The 27008-nt window shown below is 42.2% G+C and overlaps 1 protein-coding gene across 5 annotated transcripts in view; it reads left to right on the top strand.

Moving 5' to 3' along the window:
* Positions 1-27008, top strand: part of fgfr3 (fibroblast growth factor receptor 3) — a 78319-nt gene that overhangs the window by 19756 nt on the left and 31555 nt on the right. For all 5 annotated transcript variants that reach the window (XM_088918818.1, XM_088918833.1, XM_088918826.1 and 2 more), the window contains exons 3-5: positions 7525-7788; positions 13082-13132; positions 23642-23814. In XM_088918818.1, the coding sequence (XP_088774944.1) occupies positions 7525-7788; positions 13082-13132; positions 23642-23814 (488 nt within the window). The remainder of the gene's footprint in view (positions 1-7524; positions 7789-13081; positions 13133-23641; positions 23815-27008) is intronic.

Raw genomic sequence — 27008 nt, 5'->3', positions numbered from 1 at the left:
TAGCTTCCGATGTTAATTAGCAGTTCAGAGCAAGGAGGGGGGAAAGGGATGTTTTGAAGCCGCAGTTATCTTTACTTTTGGGCTTTGATAACACGCGGTGCAACACACGAGAGAAAAGAAACAGCCGCAAAGCCCCCTTTCTTGATCTCTCTCAGATACACCCCTCTTGCTCCTGCGCCTTCTGGGCAGTGTGAGGTTGTCAGGCTGCCCGAGATTAAAGACATTGTTCTGAGGTATTTACATCCGGCCAAGGCGCATGAAACAAGAGATTAGGGCGCTCGCATTAAAAGTGAGTGCAGCCCAAATGAGGATGGCATTTAGAATCTGCATAGCTGTGAAACCGAGAGAAAGAAATTTGCACTTTGTGGCGAACTGCGTTTGGGGGTCACGTGACGGCCGGCCCTGCGTCCTGAGTTGGCAGCACGGCGGTGTTTCAACTGACGGAAGAAAGTGTTTCAGCGAGCAGGGCTGCCACTGGAGCAGCCTTGCATCTGTGAGAGCCTGGCCCAGGACTCTGCTTCCTCGTCTACAGAGAACCTCATAGAGAATCTCAATCACATTTGCTGCCCCAAAGCTCTTTAAGATCTAGGTTTGATTTCGGTGGGAACCTCCCTCTGTGTGGAGTCTGCATGTTCGCCTCACGTTTGTATAGGTGTGGCGAATGTCTATGCCTGTGTCTGCATCAGCTTTGCTACGTGCATGTCGGGAGATAGATACATTACTCAGACTGGGCTGAAAGAATGACTTAGTACTGCTTTGTCCTTTTTCCTTCCACATACTCAAACAATTGTTATGCGCAGTGATTTTTTTAATATTTTGGGCTGTTCAAAGAAACTTCAGTTTCGAAAACAGATGGGATGATAGACTAATTACCTGAAACAGCAGCAAAACTATTAGCAGACAAATTGTTTGTAGCTGATTATTTTTACAGAAAGATACCTTTGTGTGCAGATGTTCATATTCTGAATGGAGATTAGCGCACTGTAGCAGAAACCGGCTTGATGAATGTCTGCGTGGGTCCATCTGGAACATTTCACATTTGTAAGTGTTTTACATATAAAGTAGTCGTAAAAGGTGAGTATATTTAGTGCTTTTTGGAGTGATATTGGGAAGAAAGCATGAGAAAAAGGGGACATCACTCATATGAACCATAACAAGCAATTATTGTGTGTAGGAAATTATTTTTCTAATTTAATGTGAAGCATGGTAAAGGAAAAGTATTCATAATTTTGACTATCATTTTGGAAATTATTAACTCCCCAAAATGGGCTATCTTATTCTGTAAATTTGTTTCAGTCCAGCCTGGTGCCCTCAAAGGTCTTATAGATCTAAGTTTGATTTTAGCATGTAAATCCTTCTGTGTGGCTTTTGCATGCTCTCCTCATGTGGGTTTTGGTCAAGTGCTCTAGATGTGCGGTCAAGGTTGAGCTCCAGATACCTGGGCTTGGTGAATTATTGTCTCTGAAGTGTCCCTGTGTGCTCCATGTGTTGAACTTTGGGACTGGCAGTGGACTGCTGTATCCATTTCCAGCTACAAGTATCTTTCTGATAATGAATGGATGGGTTGCCAGTCCTATAATAATTGAGCACACTAAGATTAATGGATGGTATATTTGCTTTTCTGAGTTCTTCCTTTATGCAAGTACTCACCATTCCTTATATATTTTATTGCATTTGTGTATATATTAGAGAGCATATATAATAATATATATTATAGTGTATATATAATAGAGTTTTGTGTTATCTAATTACATTGTCTAAGTGCAAGCTGCTTTGTGTGGCTTATTGGAATAGTTTTGCATGTGGTTTTCTACTGAAATTGGAGAACAAACAGCATGTGAAGAAATGGATTAAGGCTGCGTTCTAAAACAACAAGACAAAGATTAAACTTACATGGAACTTGTGAGTTAAATACATGACGTCACTGTCATGAAATATACGTTCTCTTTTGTGTGGGAAGGTGCTGTCCCAGGCCTGCCCTATTCACAATCTCATGCCAATAAAAGAGGGTATCGTGAATTAGTCGTGGGAGACTTTTTAAAATTTTCTAAGCATGTTTGAACTCACTAAGGGCTGAATGATTAAAACTTCCTTGGATTCGGAGTCTTATCCTGAAAGGTGTAATTGCACCCTCCGGTACTTGTGCTGTATCATTGGAGCAGAATCCAGGGTTCCAACAGTGCAGCATTTATAATGTTGTTTACCAAGACCTGGTTACACCTTCACTTCAGCAAAATCACAGTCTTTCCACAAACATTGCCCTGCTGTAAGGCGTCTCAGGATCCAAGGGCAGAACACTAACCCACTACGCTTTGAACTGGAGTCAGATCTGTTTGCTCAGGATGGAGAAGAATGAAAACAATCCTTTGAAGATTCCTGAACCTCATCGTCCGCCTTCATAAATTGGATTTATTTTCAATTAAGTCCTTATTTGGAAATGCCATACCCAGGATTATTGGGAGCATTAGAACAGAAATGTAAAACATATGGAGCTCTTGGCTTTTTTCATTAAGAGGGAGTAGTCAGCTACTTCTCTTGCTTCCGGCAGCAAGCGCCTGTAGAGGTCTTCAGCGCCCGTTCGGCAGCGCACTTGAAGACTGGAGCCGTCAGGCCCTGACACAGAATAGCTTCTTTCATAGAGGAGAGGACATTATGCTCTTATGAAGCTTCCAGCCTGCACCAGAAGGAGTCTCCGGACCGAATAAATGTGCCTCTCTGTAGTCTGCGACCTGGGCGTCACACAATCGCTGGAGTCAAGGCGTTTCGTGACTTCTTTTCCGTTTTCCCTACACCGTACCTTAGTGGAGAAGGGCAAATCTTTCAAGCCGGGGGGTGGGGTGGGGGGGGGGGGTATTTATTATTTCTGAAATGAAGAAGAGATTGCAGGAAGGTACCACCGTGTCTGCGTGCAGTGCTCGAAAGCGCAATACCTCTCAGCTTCTGAGGATCCCAGACACCTCGCCCTGCAGGTGGGCACATTCGGAAGCGCCATTGAAGTTATAACAGAAATTAGGGGCGAAGGATAGATCGGAATATCGCAGACTTCTGTTCTGCCTACGTACATAAGAGTCGCACCCGGGTCTTCCCCTCTCAAACCCGCCCACCTTCCCTTGCAGCCACCCCCCAGGTCAGTCCACACCGTAGAGAGAGGGGACTCGGGCAGCCTGTCCAGCCTCAGACAGGGAGGAGAAGGGTGCTTTAGGGTTTGACCTGACAACATGAAACTACAATTTCATTGGAAGTATTGTATTTTTCCCAACGGGTCATAAAATAATACTTTTGGAAATGTAAAATGAGAGGAAAACTCGTTTGGCAGAGAACAAAAATGAATATACACTTGCAGTCTTATATTTTAAAAGCTTAGGAACGTGTCAAAGACAAAGGAGTGCATGATAAAGTAATGAACAATAAATAGCTCTCTGATGAGCTTCACAAAGGTTGGGACCATAAAAAGATGTCATACGAACATATGAAGCACATTAGAACAGTTACAAATGCAAGAAAGGCATTCAGAAAATCTGTCTTGTTTGCTAGTAAGTAGTTAATTGATGTGAGGGTCTCTTCTTGAAAGAACCCAGGGTATTGGCTTCAGCAACATGGCTGAGTAGCTTGTTCCATGCTCCCACAACTCTCTGGGTAAAAAAGTGCCTCCAGTTCTTGGTTTTAAATGCACTTTCATATAGTTTCCACTCCTGTCTTCTTGTTCAGGCTTCACTGTTCATTCTGAAGAAGTCCAGTGGGTTGTCAGTACTTCTGAGGATTTTAAATATTTTTCTCAGGTCCCCACAAAGTTTTCTCTGTCCAAGACTAAAAAGGTTCAGCTCCTTCAGCCTGTCAGTTTAGGATACTCCCTTGAGCCCAGCTGCTCTTCCTAGAACTTATGAAGAGCTGGGCTTTCCATTTTCAGCAGGATTTGTACTCGGCAAGAGAAAGACACAGATATGGGATGTATGGTTTAGGCAGATGGGCAGAACTAGAAATTAGCTGTCTGTGCCCCTGGGGGCTGTAGGCAACCATTAACAATTTTCATAATGAATTTCTGTCAAACCTGATCGATTGTGTGTCTTGTTTCACAGAGAGTATTGAGTATTGGTCCAAGGGTCATGCTTAGCTGCTTTGCTGGTGTTAAGTAGCTGTGTACCTGCATCATTCCCTGCACGTTAGAGAGCTTAAGAGAGCTTTCAGTCCTGGAAGATGTAGGGCTCTGCAGGTTTGTTTCTTAGTTTGTCACTTTGACATGGCGTCGGAACAAAGGGGTGAATAGGGATGGGATAAGGATTTTCACAGCATTCATTCATTCCAGAAAGAATGAATAGGCAATGTTATGGGATGGCTGAAGCATGCACCAGAGGATTTGCAGAAAAAGGCTTGTGGGAGTCTGGAACAACCACTGTCGAACAGGATATCCTGGTGTCTTTTTAAGGAATGGCTCAATGAGACCCTCAGATCAATTACCGGCTAACAACCCATTGGGCTCAATGGGCAGAACATGCTCCACCTGTGGAAAAATGAAACAATGTGGGAATATATGGAAAAAATAAACCATGCTGGTCAAACGACTGCCTCTCTGTTATTAGTATTTCTTATGCTTTCATTTTCAAATCCAGGCATTTTCCAACCGCTACATCCAATTCAGGGTCGCGGGGGAGACAGGGGAGGGCACACACACTCACACTCACACCAGGGCCAGTTCCCCGCCAAGCCAATCAACCTACCGGTCTGTTTTTATTTCCACTGCGGGAGAAAACCAGAGCGCCTAGAGAAAACCCACACGAGCACAGAGACAACATACAAACTCCACACAGACGGTGCCCCAGGTCGGGAATCCAACCCAGGGCTCCAGGGCTGTGAGGCAGCAATGTCACCACTGCACCACCATGCAGCCTCGTTTCTCAAGCCTGTTTATATAAAAATAACATGTCTAACATGCACTAAATTTCCGTGGCAATTTGTCATATTCGAGATATCCCAGCCAATTTTTATTTTCAGGTTGTATACTGTAGTTCTATAGCCATTCATTTAAAATATCCTTGGCAGCTGCCTATGGAATATATGCAGTGTGTATGTGTTCGCGTTTTGTATGTTTTTGCTTGCTCTCCCATTATCACTTACTGTACAGCTACTGTAAGCATTCCTGTAAAAAAAGAGTGCTGTCTCAGAGCCAGACACAGGGTATGAAACAAGAGTTCCTTCTCTGCAGAAAAAAAACAACATTGCCAGTATGTGACACAGTGATTTCTTTCTTCTGCTTTCTTTTTGTGTTTGTTCAGAACTGGCAGAGCTCGTTTTCAAAAGTTTCTTTTAATTTGAAAAGCAAGTAAACACATTTTGCTTTCCACCACAGGCCACCTTGAGCAAACTGAAGTGAGTGCCTGTGTGTGGAAGAGATTGGGGGTTGGTCGAATGTTTGATTGAGTTTTGGCTTACCTATAGACAAACAGGGCATCATTATGGGAGTTCGAACGTAATTTGTGTGGTACGTGACAAACTTCTTAAATTCTCTTTCCTCTTTTTTTCCTTCAGCCCACTGGAATCCCAGTTTTTATAGCTTAATATAAAGTGAGTGTTTAAACACACTTTTCGGGAAAGATTTAAATTTGCAATGACAGTAATTTACTTTTTTGTGCTTCATTCACCCTTGGAATCTCCTCAAGATGAGATTAAACTTAATTTTCTTACTGCATTTGTAACAAGAATTAAGGCAGGTTTCCAACATCTTTTTTTTTTTGCTAGAAATATATATATATAAACATTATTTTTTGGTAGTGAGAATGTTTTATTGATTTTCATTTGTCTGATTCTGAAATTGGTACACCTTGGAAAGAGTTACTATCAAATTGCTAGCACTGCATTTCCCAGATATTTGAAGTAAAATATGATACCTCCTATAAATAAACTTCATTTCAGACTGTACAAGTTACAAGTCTACTGCTGTTTTATGGATCTTATAGCTAAAGTTGTATGAATGGACAGGCATCCAGAGAAAAGATTTTAATGAATATTTTACAGAATCTGCTGGTGTCATTGATTTAGATCTCTCATATTCTGACTTCCAGAAAGCCTCTGTCCCTTGTCTGTCAAAGCAAGTGCCTCAGTGAAGTTGTTAAGCAGACCAACAAGTATACTTTTCCCTGCTTTCCCTCACCATTACTACACAAGAACACCTTTTTTGAGTTAATTGAACCTGGATTACAACAGGAAAAAGTCTAACCTGGATTACTACAGGGAAAAAAGAGAGGGAGAGATAGACATTGAGGCAGAATGTACTCCCCCTTTTCTTTTTTTTAATCAGAAAAGCAGACTATATGGTTTTACAGCAGGAGAAGCGCTATTCACTATGTTAGGATTGTGAAGGACCACTTCTAAAGCCTGTTTTGTTTTGCCTGAAATTGTAAGTTCAACAAGAACTCAACATTGACCTCTTTGAAGCTGTCAGAGATGAATGACGACAGGAAAAAAAAAGCCCAGAGTTGGGATTTGAAACCTTATGGTACAGCTGCTGCCCATACAATACTGGCAGCAAATGTGTCCTCCATTACAGTAAACACAAATGTCTTTTTAATGACTGTGGGGGCGCCTTTAAGGACTGTTTCTCTTTTCTTAAGAAAACGTATACTGATACCTTGGTGCTACAGGCCAGTAGCTTTTAGTGCGGAAACAGTGTCTTGTTTGTGCAATTTTATCTGGTTCAGGTTCTTTGTCACTTGCAGATCACGACAGCTTTGCAACTAATCTTCATTTAGAGTATTTTTATGTTAAATGCAGGCATCTCTGATCTTCCGCTGTGACTTTTCTGATACATTGCACCAGCTGTCGCTTAGTTTGTGAAGCAGGGCATGGAGGGGTGTACACAGACTCACAAAAAGCTTGCTCACAGTCATTCATATGAACAGGTCTAGCGATCCCAGAAACAAAAGTTCCTTTCTGAACAGCTGCTTCGCACACAGATTACTCTGAACATGTAGTCTTGAGTCCTTGCTAGGATGTACTAGGCTTTACAGATTAAGTATGTTCATTTTGTGGTCACAAGGAAAATTAAAACACATTGTTGCACTCTCTAATTTACACATTCTATAATCATTTTAGGTAATTATACATGTTATAAAACAATGTTCAATTCACAACTGCTTCTTTATTACTGTTTTTTAAGTCACTGAAAATCCTGCATAGATCTTGCCCTATTCTGGTGTTTGAAACTGATTTGAGATGAAAGTCATTATTGATTAAAGCTAGCCTACATGATATTGGCTATACATGCTCTTTCTTCTCACATGCACTGCTACCAGGAGCTGAATGAAATACAAAGGATAAAGGAATTCAAATGCAAGAGATGAGATTGCAAGTGATCCTTAAAAGATATTTACTCCTTTGCTTCATAAAAGATCTGGCTTTGAGGCAAAAGATGGCAGAAAGTTCAAGAATATAAGAGTGTGAAATGTTCCTGTGTTTACAGTCTGAATTTACAACATTACAAAAGATGCTCTTGGGCTGAATCTAATCCTGCTTCCTTGTTGTTTTCCCCAGACTCGTTATCGAGTGAGACGGCCTTCCTGGAGGATTTCATTCTGGGGATCGGAGACACCCTGGACCTGTCCTGTGGGCCGCAGGGGGTCTCTCAGCAGGTGGCCTGGTTCAAAGATGGCGCGGCGGTGTTGCCGAGCAACAGGACCCGCATCGGGCAGAAGGTGCTGCGCATCATCAACGTGTCGTACGAGGACTCGGGGGTGTACTTGTGCAGGCTGGCTCACGGCGGGGCCCTGGTCAGCAACTACACTGTGAAAGTAGCAGGTAAGCCAGCTGGCCCTCTGGACACTCACCCGGTGGGCAGCCCAGCTGTCCACACAGCCCCTGCCCAGCTCTTGAAGACACGAGTCTTCCCTCATACCCATGCATGCCATAGAAGAAGGGGTCGGGCTGTAGATTAAGGGCTGCAAATTCCACATGCCAGTTCAACAGAGTGTGAGTGACCTCGTGTTAGTGACTGCACAGTAACTATTGATGGTTAATAATGTCTGTTAACAAACAAACCAAATTTTTATTAACTGACAATTAAGTGATGCAATAACACGTTATAATTCTCTGCATTTATATAGCGCTTTTCATCCCACAAGATCTCAATGCGCTTCATGTCTAGGAAGAGGCCCACTTCATCCAGTACTATCCAGCACTGAATTGCAGCTCCCGCCTGGGTGGCGTGAGGCAGCCATCATGCACATCATTGAGAGGGAACTTTAGGAAGGCCTGACTGAGCAAACCCTGAGTGGAGTTTAGCCAGGACACCGGGGTTAATATCCCTTTTACAAACAGTGCCGTGGGATTTTGAATGACAAAGTAGTCAGGACCTAACCTACAGCACAGTGTTCCCTGTCGCCAAAATATTTGGGCATTAGTTTGCAAATTCTGGTTCAGAGAGTTTAGCGGCACCTACTGGTCCACCAACACCCCTTGCAGCAGGAACCTGGTTTTCCTTGGAGGTCTCCTTCTGACTGGGTTCATGCACTGAACCAGTTACTGAAGCAACATCACAGCCCCCTGAAATCTAGACAATGCAGAGCTCAGCCTTTGGGGCAGGACCTGGCCTTCCGGGGTGGCAGAGTTATCCCCCGTCTAGGGAGCGGTGTAGTTTGTGCTCGGACCCCACGAGCAACCAGGATCGAAACTGGCGGGGGCGGCGGACAGCCGGACTTGTCGTGTCCTGTCCCAGTACTGACCAGGCCCAGCCTTGCTTAGTTTCTGAGAATGTGCTGTTACCTGTAGGCTTTTATACAGGGTCCTCTGCAACCTCTAAACTGAAGTGTTACTGCGGACTGAGTGGTTTTCTCTGATTTGCTCTCTGTTTTACGTGAGAGTGTAGCCTCTTGCTATGCCTGTTTATTTTCCACTGCACCCTGCTGTTAGCACGGAGGTGGCCAGGCGCAGACGGGGGGCAGGTTGGGGGCTCATGTCCTCAGGCAGACACTGCTGTTGTGCCCTCGATGAGGTGCTTCACCCTGGTGGCTCTGCTCCAGCCAGCTTTAGAACGGGGACCAGCATTGCTGTGGTGTCACTCCTGTGGTGGACCAGCATCCCATCCAGGTGGTGGTGGTGGTGGGGGGGCACCTGCTTTCTTTTTTTGCAGCATGACCTTGACTTGTATGTCAACCTAAGCCGCTCCGCTGTGGTGCCACTAATAGAAAACGTGACACTCAAAGAATATCGCATGGGCTCTTTTGGTTTTCGGATGCTACTGTCGTTTAGATTAAAATAGCGAGATGTGTTGTAGGAATTCAGTTAGGAATTTTGTAAATCATTTTTACGTCATCTAAAGTCAGTGAAATAGAACAGAGAGAGCCATGAACTATATAGGCTTAGCCTCCAATAACGTCAGCAGCTCTCTATCTGAAATTAACTGAAATATTATTAGTAATATTAATAATTTAAGAAAGCTCTAGCATTTCCAGCACATGTTCCTGAGCTGTGACGTGCAGTGTTAGTGAACTGCAGGTTTTCTTCTCCCTGCAGTATAGCATTGATTGGGAGTCTGAATCTAGCTGTAGGCATGTAGAGGTTATCTTAAAGAGATTAGGACACAGCTGCCTATAAGTGGGGCTTTCTGGGTTAAATAAGGTTAACACTGGCAAACAAGGGAAATGCATTTTGAAAACCCCTAATATATGTGGACCAGCCTCTGGGGAGGTATTAAAATCCAGTGAGACAGAAGATAAGTGATAGAATGTCTCTTTTTTCAGAGCATTGCCATCAGCACTGCACAGTAACTCACAAATGGTTCGCATGAACGATAGAAACTATGATTTGTAGTAAAATAGAAAGCACTGGAGCATATCTGTTGCAATGATATACAGGACTGCGCCTGCACTGGAATCAAGAATTCCAGGTGCAAAACAGCATGACCCAGGTGAACAGCAGAGGTTTGCACCGGACAGGATTTACCAAAAAGTCTTTTTTTTTTAGTTTGGACGTTGGAAATGGTTGGTGTTTTGTGCATATCATGATTTTTTGTTTGTTTCCATTCATAAACTTTTTTTGTGATTTACCAAATTGAAAGAACGGACTTTGAAGCTGTGGCCCAGATGAAATCACAGCCTTAATCCCACCACCAGATACGAATTAAAAGTGCGGTACTTGATGTTGAAGAAACCTTCCATCAGGTCATGGGCAGTATTTTGTGATCAGCAGAGGGAGAGGTGTCAACGGTTTTACTTTCAGCTGTATACTAAATAGAAAACATTTAAATTGAACAGTAATGTGGAACATACCCATTCTCACTCTGCTAGCTGGCTAGACTGTGGTGCAAAAGAGCTGAGAGTAGCATTGTGGTCTGAAGTTGTTATTTATATGACCAAAGCATTTCATTCTCACCTTGCTGGAATGCATCTAGAGTGGCCCATAGACAGCTTAGCTGGAGCCTTCTACTGTAAATGTCTTGAAGTTTGCAAATCAAACTTACAATAAATAAATCATAGTAGTGTGGGTGGTGGAAGCCAACGTAATGACTAAGAAGTGATTAAATGTGCAGCTACACCTTTCAACGCTGGCCTACACAACGCCTTTTTTGAGTTTGGGTTCTTGGCACTATTGCAGTCTTTCAGTCGTTTCCTTGTAGATTTTATTTTAAAATCTCCTGTCAGCACTCCATGCTGAGGATGTACAGTAGGAACCCTGTCTCTCGTTTTTAACCCTCTGTGTCCATGCAAAGGGTTGACTGTTTTAAGGAATAAGACCAGAACACAGGTAACAAGCTACTAATAGTGCTGCTGCCAAGTCACTTTCAGACATTCTACTCCCAGCTGGGACCTCCCAAGTGTAACAGTTAACAACCCAAACATTTTACCCAAAAGTGAATATAATAAAATAAAAAACACACAAGAGTTTTTTAAGACCATCCATGACCATCTTTGTTTACAGAAAACTAAGAGGAGGATAAATGCTCATTTAATTTGGCTCATTTGTCTGTAAATTCAGGGTACCAGCTGAGCCGGTTATTGACAACTAATTACAAAGCAATTAGCCTGAAATGCTTCATTATCGAAAACAGATGGGTTGGCGAGGAATTTGAAACTTTGCTTTCACTCGCATGTTGGGAATTTTGCCAGCTTAACTTTTTAAATTAGAGTTTACCGCTACTGATCAAAGACAATCCGAAAGTACTTGGCTTGGATCGAGATACTGTCAATTTAATGTTTTAAAATATAATTTTACCAACAATATTGCTTTTACCTGTGTTTAAAAACATACTCTTTTCAAAACATATATAAAATACTGTGTTATTTTATAAATAACTAAACATAGGTGTCAGATTGTTTGAAAGAGATTTTCCTCTTGTTTTTCTGGTGAAGGGTCATATTTGATAGCACAGTTCCTGGGTAGTTTATGGTGAAAATACCAGTTACACAAAGTTTTATGATTCCTCAGGATGCCATGTCTTTCATTGTGAAGCTGTTTTTATTCCATACATACATTGACATTTCATTTCAAATAATCCAGTTATATTTACAAAATTTATAATAGCTTTTTTAATAATGGTGAGAGATTATATCAATGAATCAACCTGCGTCTTGATGGAAGTCTCCATGTGACAACATACAGTATACCGGAGCTGTGATAACAGCTGGCTTTCATTAACCTTCAAGTGCAATTGCACGAGAAACCTCAAGGTCAGGTAAATACAATTATTGTGGAGTTTCATGGGCCCTTGAAAAATTTTATATTCTCTGCATGTTGGCGTTGATAATAAGGAGAAACCTGAGTGCCAAGAGAGACCTGGATTTAAAATATTTCTGAGTAATAAAATCATGAAATGTCTGTTCTGAGGGTAGAGTACATGATTTTGCAGTGTGGAGCAGTGGTTAGGGAGCTGGACTTGTAGCTGGAAGGTTGAGACACTGTTGTTACGCCCCTGAGCACGGGCCTTCATCGGGATCGTCCCTGTCAAATATCACCTGTGTAGAAGGCTGCAAACGCATGTTGCTTTGGACAGAGGTATCAGCCAAATAAATTTGATTTAAAAATGTAAATATATTTTAAAATGAACATATTTCAATAAAAAAATTAAGGATTTAGGATAATTTAGGATTTGGTAACTCTTCTTCTATTCTAGCTGATCTAAATAATGGTTATCTAAACAATTCTATACTACAGAGTTAAGTCATTCCATTTGTGTTACCATACTCTACCTTGGTGTAAGTGTACAAAAGCATATTTATGCACATGTTATAGGCAAACACAATATAATGCTGCATACTATGGCTTTCAATGGGGTCCTGAATTGATTTTAAAATCTTACGCGTGCTACAGTCAAAAACCATCATATTGATTTTTCTCCTCTTATTTCACTAAACCGTTGTCCAGTTATAATCCCAACCTCAGCCTTCAGTCCTTTCATGCATGGTTCTTGTGTCTTGTGTCTGGGCACATAGACTGTGGAACACGCTTTCAAATACTATCAGAGGACCTGACTCAAGAGTGTTTTTAAGTCTTGCCTCGAAACCCAACAGGCATTGATTAATACTTTATTTTCCTCTCCAGCTTTGTTTTTTGTCCCCGGTTTGTATGTACGGTGCTTTGGAATGTCGCAATTTAAAATAACATAGAGGCAATTATTATAATGATGACCATGAATATTCATTTTAAGCATTGCTTACGGCATGTATGAGTTCTTTTTACAGAGAAACAACTTCTCATGCAAATTTGTTAAGATATAAATATTTAATATGTAACCAATAATATTTTTTGCAGGCAATGGTAATAAGTACAAACTCTTTGTGCATTAGCTTTCCACTATTTGTTAGATCCCAGTATATTTGTCACAAATTACTCATACAAGAGTTACTAAAATTTGGCAGCTCATACTATCTGAAAAGTAAGCGATAAGCTCAAATTTCTAAGATATTAAATAGCAGGAGTGCCACACACCCTCAGGACTAGCAGGACTATGGTCTTGTAATATCATTTAGCTTTAATCCAGTTAATCTATTCTAAATCTGCATGTTTAGCAACAGGATTGTAGTGCATAAAAAATTAATTCAGCATTCAGTAATTTAAAATAGCTCTCAGCAATGTAACGCTCTCTTTCTGTTTATAGATTCTCTGTCATCCGGTGACGATGAAGATGATGAAGAGTCGGACGATGCAGGTAATGCAGTGTTCTGCTGTCCTTCCTCTTATCTCGGAAATACACAGTGATCTTAATGCTTTGAGGGCAATGACTCAATGAATAGCCAGCGTGTATTTGCTTCCATTCGGTTTGTGGGGGTGTTTAGATAGAGCAGAGAAGAATCTTCACATATTTCTTTTTGTGGTGTCATCAGACTTCTTAAATTCACATGTCGCAACAGCTCTAGAGTATATTTTAGTCATTTGTCTTTTGCAAACTCAGACAGGTACTGTACATACATAATTTTGTATGCTGGCTCTACAGGTTGAGTGGAAACATTTTTTCACCCTAAAGGTGGAGCCTGTGCAGTTGTTGTTTTATTTAATCCCACATTGTGTTTTCCTCACTCTCAGCTCCACTGCTCCCTAAATAAGATATTGATCTGTTAAAAATGAGGTGCTATAACAGCCCATACCTCATTCCTGTCAGGATCTGAGGGTTCCAGTCAGACCTGATCGGTTTAGATCTAAGACTTTATAGCTCTCAAAGCCCTGAGCATACGTCCTTTGAGTCCAACAGTCTTCCACATTGGTAAGACTCCTTAAAGAACATCACAACACATAGTAAGGTCCTTGGTCATATTTACCCTATTAAGTTGGGAATTTTGAATCCCTGTTTTTTTTTGCACGGATATCCAGACACTTTCACACTGTGGATCAGTGCAAAGATGGAAAGCAAATCATCTTTTTTTTTAACAGGAGCACACTCAGGCTAGAACCTTAACCACTGGTTTAGAAAACAAGAACATAAGAAAGGTTACAGACAAGAGGAAGCCGTTCAGCTCATTTAACCTCTTTGGTAGTTAGTAGCTAAATGATCCAAGGATCTGTTCCAGCTGCTTCTTGAGAGAACAGAGGGCATCACTTTCAACAGCATGGCTGGGTGTCTTGTTACACACTCCCACCACCCTCTGGGTAAAGAGATGCCTCCCGTTGTTAGTTTTAAATGCACCTCCACGTAGTTTCCGGTTGTGCACTCTGGTTTGTGAAATGACCGTGGTGCTAATTGAACTCAGTGAGCAGTGACGAATGAACTAAACCGGTCGTTGAGGTGTCCTTTGTTTATTCAGCGTTCAACTTCCACCTCAGTGGTTTTAATTCAGATATCTAGAGTGTCTGTGGCCAGAGATACTCTGAAAGAGGGCAGCTAATGTTCTTAAGCCCTTGAATAACAGGCTTGCATTAGACTGCGCACTTTGGACACTGAATAAATGGGGACTTCAGATAACTGAGCTCTGGTTGAGTCACTTTTACAGGTATTCCCAGTTACTCCCATGCAAATGGTTACCACTGTTACCACATAGCCCATGTCATCGGTATTTTTACTTTCAGTAGATGTAATTTATTTCAAACCAAAACAAAATCGTGTTTAGTTTTCAGGGATTTTTTGTTGTCGCTCGGATCAGATGTTTTGGGAATAGGGAATGAGAAGCTGAAGTGCTGGCAGGCGGGGGGGACGTACTGCACTGAGAGTGGGGCGACAATCACATTGAAAGCATGTGTGTGGGAAGCAGGCCGAAGGCGCTCCGGCTCGCGGGATGCGTAAGAGCAGGAGAGCGCGCAGCTCAGTGCTGACTGAGGCACAGCTTCTGGAGGTGCGGAGCTTCAGCCCGGAGGCCCATGTTAAAGCAGTTGGCAGACATCATGCATGGAGGGTAGACAGATATAGAAACCGAGACGGCGTTTCATGTTTCTAGTGTCCTGTCCTTTGCTCAAGACAGACTACATCGCAGTGTCCCCATGTGCATTTAGACTGATCTGTGAACGCTCCCTATACAGAAAGGCAGCTCGCTCCTCTGACACTGGTCCTGCATGTTTTGCAAAAGACGGTATTAATGGATGGTCCTCTTACTGTTTCTGTCCCCTCGAATGCCAGACATCAAAACCTATCTGAAACTGTCTTCAGGGTAGGTCAGATTAAAAGACTGAGAGCTTACAGAGGACTAAGCCGTTGGATGTGCCTCATCGCAGCAAATTAAATACCACTCACTGATCAATCGCATACTCTCCATATCCATGGTGTTTTCCTTCACATTTTGCCATTTCATTGTTGTTATGTTTTTTTTTGTCTGAAACAGTACCTTTTAGCCAAGTACAGAGATATAATCCTAAATACAAGCCTGCCTCGTGACATTCATTTGCCCCTGTGTCACAGGGCAGTAGCATTTTAAAGAAGGGATTAGGAAAAACTTAAAACCTTTTGTGTGCAACCTCCACTAATCCACTCCTAATTAGTTTGGAGAAAAAAGGTCCTTTTCTAAGTAGGTTATGGGACATGTGACATTGAAGCCACAAAAAATGTGAGTAAAGTGCCTCCATTTCTCAAAATCTCAAAGGCTTCAGATGCCGTTAAAACGTTCCAGTATCAGACAGCTGTTAGAAACCTCCTGTAAATCTGGTCACCCTTTTGATTTTGCTAATTGTAAATCTGTTGCTTTCAGCGAAGGGCAGATTTTAGAATGATAGCAAATCACGTTTAGAGTTGATAACTTGTCTACATTGAAAACTTCAGTTTAAAACTTTAGTCAGTTGCTTTGTGACACATAAGAAGTCATTTTCATTTTACACCTACAGGGCATATAAATGTACTTCTAAGATCAGATAACTTAAATGTTTCATTGTAGCTGCCTCGTGAAAATAATGCCCATCATAGTGTCCATGCTTCTTTCTAAAAATTAAATTCTTTTTCACGTTTTCACTCCCCCAAAAAGTACAGTAGTTCACATACTTCAAAGCCCCTGATTCATTTCCATCCTCAAAATATCTGGAATGCTAACGAGTTCTAATCTGTGCCACTGTGTACCTCAGTCGTGCACGGTTCTGTTTTTCCTGGCCGGGCTGCAAAACCCGAACGCAGCAGGTTCATTGGCTGCACTGTTTGTACTGCGTCCCTGCAGACTGGACTGAGCTCCTTCAAAGAGCCCATGTAATCTCTAATTAAATCTGGCTGTGTACTCACAGGCGTCTGCTAGGCAAATTACACAATTACTCCTGATCCTGTCTGCTGCAAATCTTCATGGCAAGACCTAATCCCGAGCCAGTGTCCCAGTCCTCTTAATTATTCCTCATAAGAAATGGCTACAATTCCTTAACTGCAGTAGGCCATTTATGGGATGCAAATACCTCGGAATTATACGAAAACCTTCCGATTACAGAAACGCATTTGTTATCTTTCTGAATAACATGCAGTTGTAAGATAAATATATAATGTTTGTTTCGCATTTCAACCAAATTATTATTTTTCTTGAAATACAGGCTCTTAGCTTACACATAGAAGGCAAGACCTCGTCTGGCCGGAGGGAAGTTCGTTCCCACACGAAGGGGCCAGTGTTTTCTGAGATTTCCTGAGAAAAGCCCCACACCGTGTTTGTCCATTTAATCCTTGGCTGAAGACGGCAAGACGGAAAAACATTTTCAAAGCTGCGAAGCCGCCATCATGTAAAAATTCCCAAATGCGAGTTAAGTGGCTGGTGACATGTTTCACAGCCTCTTTGGAGTCAACAGAAACCATAGCCATCCCTTAGCACATGAACCTCCAAATGCTTAGGGTGGACCCTAAAAGCCTGGGGCTGTCTTGTCTCCTTGAGAAAGGTGGCCAGGAAAGGGTTTTGTGTGAAGACTGCCGTAGGAGATCTTTGCACCAACACGTGCAGTAACTCCTCTCTACCCGTTCTAGCTCTGCTGACATGATTTCAGTGCATGAGGGAGAAGAGGGAGGGCTGTTATTGCAGGAAGCTGTGAAATACCTTCTAGGTTCGGCGGCAAGTGCGTTAAGCTGTCTGCCTCCGTTCGTTGTCTCTGTTTTCACACTTGGCGCGTTCTTGTTTTCACAGTGTAGTCTTCTAGACAAGATGCCGATCCATCATGTTTACCTTACTGGGTCTGCTGCCACATGATGTACTGTAACGGCTTCAGGGTCTGCTGCTCGTCACCAGTCCGGGCACATCAGGCTGACCGCTGTTTTATTCAAGCGGTGATGCACTGTGAGCAAAACCCCTGAGGTTCACGATTTCCAAAAGTTTCCTTTTACATCCATCCTTTCTGTCTTATTGAGGAAAGCAGACAAAAATTATGGTAAAGGGTAAATTATAAGTACCACCACTTAAGGGCGATAAAAGAACTTACAAAGGATAAGAGGCCATTCAGCCCATTCTGCTCGACAGAATAATGTTAGTGTTCGAGTGCAGTTAAATGATCCAAGGATCCCATCTTGTTTCAACAACAGGGCTTGCAGTGCAGCTTGCTCCAGACACCCACTATCCTTTGCGTAAAGGAGTGTCTGTCTTAATTGCTAGTCCTCTTAATTTCCCCTTGTGTCCTCATTGTGAAGTGTGAAGTAGTCCATTGACTTTGTCAGTGCCTTTTGGGATTTTGAATACTTACATCAAGTCTTCTCATAAGACTTGAGAAGGAAGGAAATTTAATAAATTTCCCTACGGGATTAATAAAGTATTATCTATCTATCTATAATCTCTTGTGTTCCAGACTTCACAGCAGTTGGGTCTGTTGAAAAAAACACTGCAGTGCGAGAAACCTGAATAGTATGCAGAAGGCATTAGTGGAGAACAGCTATGGGCAGAGACGTGTGTGCACCCAGATGAGAATGGAAGTATTTTCTAAGGGAAGGCGCAATAAACATGAGCAAGACATAATCAACCAGCACATTGCTTTGCTTTATTGCCTTCCATAAAGTTCCAGAAAGAAATGTCTTTCCCAAGGAAGAAGGAATTTATGCATCATCCTGGCCTCTTGCTACAGGAGAGAATTGGGCTCAGCAAAGCCAAAGACATGCTCAGGGATGTTGCCCGTACAGTACCATGCCATTCATTACTCTGTGGCGGCTCCAATGAGAAAACACATACCTTGCAAACATACCATATTATTGTGACATGTGCTTCCAGCTTTTAATCTCCCTCCCGGAACCCTGTCTTTTCAAATAGGTTTAAATGTAAGTTGGGTTTCAAAGGGGCGTTTTACCCTCCCGATGAAAAGATCAAGAAGGTAAGAGTCAAAGTTATGTTTCCTCGATTCCTTTCACTCTCGGTCCCATCTTCACGTCACATGCTGGGAAGCAAGAAGAAATGGCTGGTAGCTGATTTTCCTTTTATGGTGACAGGGCATGTAAATACCCAGCTCAGCTGTTTTCTACTGCCCTGCTGTGGAGTCCCCAACGCTTTGAAGGCATTAAAGCACACTTCAGCAATTGACTTTGCAGACTGCAATTCTGCATTGCTGTCATGTGTCTCAAGGAAAACAAATGATTCAAGACCCATAAAGCCCAACTCCCTGCCCCCCACTTAATTTTCTTAATTATGCAATCAGAGCTCAGAGCCCCCTATATCACAGTACAACGAAAGTTAAAACACATTTTGAATTATCCAAATAATCTTAAATGTAGGCAACAGACGACTGCTGAAATAGCACTGGTGCAGTTTCTAACACTGACAGATATCAAACAATAGTTAGTCCTCACTCATTTCTCAGTCATGTCTGTCCAGTCAAGTTCAGCAAGGATGACATACTGTTCAATTAGTGCTTATGGGCAACCTTTAAACTTAAACCTTCAAGCCATATTCCTAGAGGAATGGAAGACAATCATGAAATAAAAGATAAAAAGAACTGAAAAGTGACAGACAGCGAGAATTGATCTACTAATCAATAATTTACTAACTTAATATTATTTGACTGAAAAGACTACAAGGGGACCTGAAGCAAGTATTCTAAATCCTAAAAGGCACTGACAATGTCAACCCCATGTACTTCACCCGCGTCCGTAGCAAAACACGAATCACAGGACACTGGTGGAAACTGTATGGATGCGTGTGAGAAAAACAATTAATGACATTTAAATATTGTACAGTTGTACAGCTGAGTGAGTGAAACGCAAAAAGGATCAGAATGATCAAGTGTAGGAGGGACACACCACTCATCACACAACTAGTGTGAATAGATTTAACAGCCGGTAAGAAGCTTCTCCAGGCACAGACTCAAATAAATCAGTAGTCCCATCCTAACAATGAAGGATGAGTGAAGGCTGTCCAGGACTCAGCCGATTCGGTACCAACAGAAAAAGCTAACATTCAGTAGTCTCTGCTATTGCCGCAGTTTTAATGAAAAGAAAAAATAAAAGCACACTTGCAATGAATTCTACATTAATTGATAAAAAATATAAAAAATATATGTTTAAGATTAATGAAAGGTCTAAAATAAACAAATGCATGTAAATAATCAATTACAAGTTTTTTAAAAAGCAGAGAAAACCATGTGCTCTAATAAAAGTGAAACACAAAGGCAAAATGAGATGCCAAAAGTAAACTTTGGTTCAAAGAAACATGAAATCACATGGTTAACATTTAGAGTGTGTACTTCATACACACAAACGATTGAACACCAGTGGCAAAAAAATGCCTGGTTGGTCACACAAATTAACCCAAAGCTGGCTCTCTATCGCTGGCAGCAAGTATATAGCAATAAATGATCACCATCACCTCAGGTGAGTCAGGTTTCAGAAAAGCAAGCAGTCAAATGTTAAACCACGTCTGAAATGGGAAGTTAAAAAAATCCACTTGCACTCAGTGAGTAATTATGTGTGTTATGTAACCGATGTACTGTCTTAACAGCAGGAATGTAAATCAAAGTTTTTTCCTCAGGAACTGGAGCATGCTCTGATACCCTCTGTCTGTGCCCTTTCCTGCTTGTCGAGGATACAGAGCAATTAGCAGCTAATGAAATTAACGTCAGGTCCTACCTGTTACCCGTGCTAGGTTATTGTTATTTGAGCAGTTACACACAGCTAGATTTTTTTTCCGAGTCCTGTGAGCAGGAAAATGTAACTTAATTAATCTATTTAGTTCCGACTTTCTTAAATAAAAGTTCCTTTTAATTCCGCTGGGCCAAGCTGGTTGCAGTTTGTATTATTATGTTAAATCCATCTTATTCCTCGGAGAAAGACTGGGCTGAGCTAAACAGCTAAACAGGGCCTTAAGCCATAAAGAGGCTGATTTTGACTGGCTCCTGTGTTCTGTGTTTTTCTTTTTTCAAACAAATCACTATTCAGGGCTGAAATTCGGCTTTCGGCCCATGACCACTGAGTCCTAGAGAGTCTTTCCATAAACAATCAACTCTCCCTCCTACTCTTGTATCACTCCCAGAGGGTTTTGCAAACAGCACGCATTGACTGAATGAGAGGCTCAGGGAACCTTTCAGGACACGTTTCTGACTCGAAGAAGGCCGGCATTCTCCGATGGCCGGCATCACGGTGACCTGTTGCAGGTCTGTTTCCTTCTGGCGCTGCCTCGGGGGCTGTGAAAATGAATTAGTTTTACACTTCTGCCCACATGCTGGGTGAGAAAGACATCACATGACAGGCGTGCTATTTGTCAAGCCTGGCCGCACTGTGTGAGTTCTCCTGTCCAGCTCCGCCCAGAAATAACACAAGACAACTTTATATGGGCTCCTGGTGCCGGCGGCCTGGGGTTGTTAGAAGACACAGCGCTTCGCTGAAAGGAGGTTGGACAGAAGGCTTAGGGGAAGAATTCATTAACATAAAATTAAAACACGGCCCCAGGGGGGACCTGCGTCTGAGTGCGCTGACTGTAAAGCAGCAAGTGAAGGTTAATTCCAGGCTGAAAAGTAGAAAGAAGAAACACAATGCTAGTGGCACACACCTGAAGAGGACTAATGTTGGATTTCTTCTACCTACATCCCAGCGTGGGCGTTTTCTGTGATGGCGACTTTGTGGCTTTGAAATGTATTTGTAAACCTTTCCATCCCCTTTCTACCTGCTTTACCCAATTCAGGGCCATGGGGGCGCCAAGGCCTATCCCAGCAAGCACCGGGGCCAAGGCAGGGTACACCCTGGATGGGATGCCAGTCCATAGCAGGGCACACAAGACACAAACACACACACTCACACCACAGCCATTCTTCCCAGAAGCTATCGGGGGGAAAAAAGCCTACCAGTATGTCTTTGGACTCTGAGGAAACTCACGCGAACATGGAGAAAACCTACAAACTCCACACAGATAACACCCCCAGGAATCAAATCCAGGTCTCCAAAGCCAAGAGGTAGTGCTGTCCTGCCTGTAAATTTAAAACAGTACTGCGTCGTGATTTGTGATTTTTTTTCTTCATCCTTTCTTAGGCAACCTGTATTATGTTCAAACAGACTCTGTTTCACCTGGAAGGAAGTCTATACATATGGATACGGCACAGATACACAAAAGTGCCAGCAGCACAGTAAAAAAAAAACTTACAAAACCTACACAAACTCCCTGAAGAAACGCAAAGCGCAGTCCCTCGCTTTTCTTGTCCAAAGGCTTGGTGCTCCGTGTTCTGATTGCCGCGGAAACGGGGTTGCGTTGGAGTTGCTAGGGAAATGCAGGACTGGGAAAGGAAGGGATGGGGCTGTCGGTAATCAAGAGAACAGGAAGGTGGGTAGGAATCTACAGCATTGAGTATACAGGAATTCAGTTCAGGTGCGTGACCGATTTTTCACCAAGCAAGAGCTATCTGCACTGCGCCATTCACTGGGACTGTTTCTGTTTGTGCAGGCTTTGAAAACGCTCCACTATTTTTCTGAAGGGATTAATGGATTTTTTTTTTGTCCTTTTAAATCCTTTCTTTTTCAGCCAGACTCGGTGTCAGAGCTCGCACGCGGCGTGAAGCCTTTAGCTAAGATGTGAAGTGACTCGGTGTGCTGGAAAGCGCTTGTTCACACAGACTTCTGGGCTTTTTTTTGACCCACCTCTGCTCAGTGCCAATGAGGTCCACTGCGTGTTCCGTCCGCAGGCTGCACCGCTCTGGTGTTTCGGTGTTTCATCATGTTTGTAGCAGAAGTTTCCACAGCATCGTCTGGGCCTTTAATTTGTTTATTTCCACCCTTTATTTAACAGTATAAATAAGGGCTTGCCTGTTCCCCCTGAAAATTCATCCTATTCAAACATCAAGCAGAATAAAAAAAAACATTTTGCAGGAAGACATCTGACTTCAGACAAGCCAGTAATGTTTACCATACCTCTGAATAACAGACTAAACTGGTGTATGTCAGTTCAGTGCGTTGTTCTACCAAGTACCGGCATTTATACTGACTACATTACAAAACACTGAAATGTTGAATATGCTCCACCATTTCGATTATTTGTTGCTTTTTTTCTCTCAAATCTTGGGGTGTTTTGTATATCGTCAATAGTTTTGAATGGGGAAGCACTGTGGCGCAGTGGTTAGCATTGCTGCCTTACAGTACTGGGACTGTGGGTTCAATTCTGGACTTGGGGTGCTGTCTGTGTGGTCTCCCCCTGTTCATGTGGGTTTCCTCCTATAGTCCAAAGTCATGCTAGTAGGCTAATTGGCTTCTGGGAAAATGATCCTGTGTTCCTTTGAATAATTAGGATAATTGAAAATAAGACAAAACTTGCATGGGATACTGGCTTATCACCACTTAAGACGTACAAACATTGCAACCTCCTTTCAAATTGACTTCACTTATTGCTGGTTGAATTTTCCCAAGTTTTATCGGTTTTGTTATTGCTTTTCTTACATGCTGTTAATAGGGGAAAAAAGTGAAGAATAACATTTTGTCTTGCTTGTTAGAGCCAATCTTCAGTCCATCAGTTAGAGCTCGCTGAAAACTTTTAATCTGACTAATATCCAGCCTCTGCGGACCAGTGAAATGAGCTTGTTCTTTTTTTATATAATTCTGTCTTTGTGTTTTATCTGGGGTCTTTTTTTAGATTTGTCTCAGCTCAACAGAAATTGCTTGCAAACTGCAGTTATCTGATTTGAATCCGATTTGCTGGTTTATTTTTCATAGTAGTTAAAACAAACATGCAGTTTCTGCGTTGGAGAATTCGGGGTACACTACAGTAGAGGAAGTCCACAGCCCAAGAGAAAAACACAGTTTTTTTACAGGGGAGGAGACACAGGCACTCAATTAGGTGATCAAATCACTGTTTCCAGCTTTTTTAGGCCTACTGCCATTGCTTAAATGCTGTAAATGCCCCTTTGTGAGCCACACACATTATTTTTAGTAAAAATGTATTAATATTTCATTCAAAATTCAGCAAAGTCTGCTCTCTTACTACTTGAAACCAATTTTAAATAAATAACAAATGGTTGTCCTTAAAAGACGGGGACTCAGACCTTCTCTGTTTGGTGTTATGTCTGCATTGATCCAATTTAACCCATCTTCAAAACTGCACACGTAGGCGATCGGTCTCTTTATTTTTTTGTAAGTTGTCCCACATTGCCAAATGGATTTCACGGCTCTTGGTGGTTCTTTTTGTCAAAGGCCCTAGGAGGCGGAGTCCTTTGGAAAACTTTGTTCAAATCCAGGTCAGAGCCAGAAGTGCCGCGATACGGGGGTCCCCCCCGATGGTCAATATTCCATCTCAAAATCATCCCCCTTTAAACATCACTGACAGCCGAAGGCTGGGGCTGCCGCCCTCCCTTGCCCTCTCCGGTTTAACCGAGCCCTGCTCTCGCTCCCCAGGGGAGGCCCCCTACTGGACGCGTCCCGACCGGATGGAGAAGAAGCTGCTGGCGGTCCCGGCAGCCAATACGGTGAAATTCCGCTGCGCCGCCGCCGGGAACCCCACCCCCACCATCCACTGGCTGAAGAACGGCAAGGAGTTCAGGGGCGAGCAGAGGATGGGGGGCATCAAGGTGAGGGGGCGTCTGCTGTCGCTCACACTGCTCCATCCCCACGGGTGTTTGGTTGTTAACATTTCATTCTCATCCAAAAGACATTCTTCCTCCATAGACTGGTTCCAATTCCATGTACTGGTTCCAGTTCCAGATTCTAGTTGCAGTTCTAGTTGCATTTGTTCTAGTTACATGTTCTAGTTTTAGTTCTGCGGCCCACACTTAGTTTCCTATGCTGGTTCTAGATCCATATTCTAGTTTTAGGTCTGTATACCGGTTCTAGTCCCATATGTTGTACTATATGGTAGTTCAAGGCATTGGAAGAACTGCTTCCTCCAATAGCTAGTTCTTCCTCCATATTCTGCTGCTTGGTATCAGTCTGATCTCCTGTTTCAGACTGTGAATGATGACCAGGGTTAAACCGGAACTGGTGATTGCTGAAAAGAGGGGCTGAAAGATTAACTGGCAGACCGAGACTAGGAGGGAGGGCCTCCCAACAAATTCAGACCCACAGCACAGCTCCATCTCTCTTTATACCGACAACACCAGACCATCATAACCCAGGAAAATAAACCCTGTGTAGTTGTGCCAGATTTATTGAGATCACTGACATACCTTAATGCAGCGTGAATGTGGGTGTTTGCCATCAACAGCCTGAAGGCACAGGTCTTCTAAATGGAAGAAACCTCTCAGTTTGAGTCACAGCATGCCTTAGTGCAGACTGACAATCTCAAACCCCACATTGACAGCTTTAGAATATCCTTCTATATGAAAATGCAGTTGCTCGTCTTGGTAATATCATCTTGGTAATGTCCCAAAAGACACAATGAAACTCTAGGTAGATTTTAGTGCTATTTTATTGTCCTCATACTTCTTTAAAAACATGCAGAAGCTAGGTTGAAAATGTCTTATAACATTGAATAGGAGTCTTCTTTTTAAAAAAAGGAATTGTCGATTTCTATTATGTGTGTCACATAACGCTATACAGTAAAACGTTCAACAGCACTATTGTTGTAACTGTTCACCACAGTTTCTCTGACATGAATGACTTTTCTAGTGGTTGTATTTTGTGTTTTGGGAAAGCATGCAGTGGTCAGAGTCACAGCTTAGCTTTGCTTTCTAGGCTTTTTGATGTTTGTTTTTTTCACACATTTGATAGAAAGATGTTAAAAAATCCTGTCTGTAAGTCGGTAATGTTTTGTCTATTGTTATGCCCATGCTTGCAGTATATTTCCAAGGACAAGGAACACAAATGAAACCTTGCATAAGGTTTCCTGTGAGTGGTGGAAAGTTAATTGCGTGTTTACATGCCCCCCACACACGCACTGTTTGAAGCCATTAGCATTCCCTGCTTGCCCGATGTTGACCTTGAGAAAGCGATGGCTGACCTTTGCCCCCGTGGCAGTCGCGATGACAGACGAGCTAATGTGATTGGTGGACAAGGTCTGTGTCACTTCCAAAGGATTAGGGTCAGTGCACAGACTGACAGGCTTGACTGTCTTTGGACAAAACCTGTCATTACACACAATCTGCATAGCAGGGCTGAATGCCTGTCAGGGTGATAAGTTTATTTCAGCCTATGGACGGGCCGATGACAAATTCTGATGGCTGGACAATGCCTTTGCAAACTGCTCCCCTATAAAAATAGGCCTTTTAGAAGATACATTTTTTCTATTTTAATGCATACAAAGATCTGTCACGGAACAATGTGATAATTACTCCGGTATCCTGTATTGTAGCCATGCAACATTTTACGGTACCCTGGTTTTGGACAAGCAGTTGAAACAAATTTGCGCCTCAAAACATTTCAGTTTTTATGAAGCCCCATTAAATGTTTACCTCATTAAATCCTTTGCACCATTAGATTCTGTATGGTTTATGCGGTTTCTTTAGATGTGGAAGGAAGTAAAAAGGAAGATTTAAGAGGTTTTTTAATAACGAACTAGTCTGAAATTTCAGGGTACTGGAAGTCAAACACAGATTTGCAAGCTGTTCCTAACAGGCAGTGCTGGAGATTTTACAATGAGCTGTGAGCTGGATATTTTTGCTGAATGCTTTCTTGTTTTTAATAACTCATCAATAATTTCCAGGCAGTAATGGTGTCTAATACTTGCAGTAATTTCACTGCCTTTCAGCAGCTTCCTGCTGTCTTCATTAATGGATTTCTGAACAGTGATGGGATGTGTCCCATTGCTATGAGGTGTTAGAGTATGTGTACAGTACCTCACTTATTAAGTAATGTTTCTTTTTTCTAATAAAGCAGAGCCAGCAAGGGTCTAATAAGATCTTCTTGCAAACACACTAGAGGCTAAGCTAAGAAGATCAAATTTTCCTTGCTCTTGCTTAGATGCAGAACATGCAGTTATGCATCACTTGAAAGTAGCTAAAAAACACATCTCCTTCGACAAAACTGCTCGCCATGAGTAGACAACAGGTGTGAAAGGAGCAGAGAGCATGCTGAGGGTTGGATTAAAAGGTGGACAAAAGTAATGAAGTTGCTTTATTGATGTCCACGCAGCTGCAAAGCTAATGTTGCATTTAATTCCAGAAAATTCAATACAAGTAGAAATACATTTTTGGAGCTATTTTAATAGCTACCATCTTTTTCCTTTTCACTCAAACTAGGTACAGTGAATTTTCCAGGACCTTGGTGTGTCAGAAAAACAAATCTCTTGAGTCGTTTCATTTACTTGTTCCAATGCAAATGTTGGACATTTCCAAAACATTCTTCAAGAATCTTTTTGTTAGCTGAAAAATCTATTAATTGACTCCCAATTAGTTTTAAAAAATACAGCCTGAACTAATGGAAGCTTTAAGATCATATCGATAAACACCTGCAATAAGTGATATTAACTAAATTCCTTCTGAGAAATATCAAATGGGATGTTTGGATGGTGACACCTGATGTACACCTTTTGTACCTAGCTTTCAGATCCCATTGGCCTGAAACTCTGACTCCTTACCGAGGAGACAAGGTTATTCACTGACCAGACAGATGGAGGAATGGAGGAATCCCATATGAGAATGGTGACAGGGGCAGGTGATGTGACTGAGCAAGATCAAACCCATCTTTTGTAGTCCTCATATGTAGGAAGTCAGATGTCTCCGTTTCCCCCCAGACCAAAGCAGCACTAGATGTCTTGCAGATAGGTGCAAGACCCCTGTAATTCACATAAGAGAAGTTGAAAGAGAGAAAGAGAAAAGAAAAGCTCAGA

Source organism: Atractosteus spatula, chromosome 1, assembly GCF_055471065.1.
Source record: "Atractosteus spatula isolate fAtrSpa1 chromosome 1, fAtrSpa1.hap1, whole genome shotgun sequence".
Taxonomy (NCBI): domain Eukaryota; kingdom Metazoa; phylum Chordata; class Actinopteri; order Semionotiformes; family Lepisosteidae; genus Atractosteus; species Atractosteus spatula.
The sequence above is the reverse complement of the archived record's forward strand: the minus strand, read 5'-3'. Positions and strand labels throughout refer to the sequence as shown.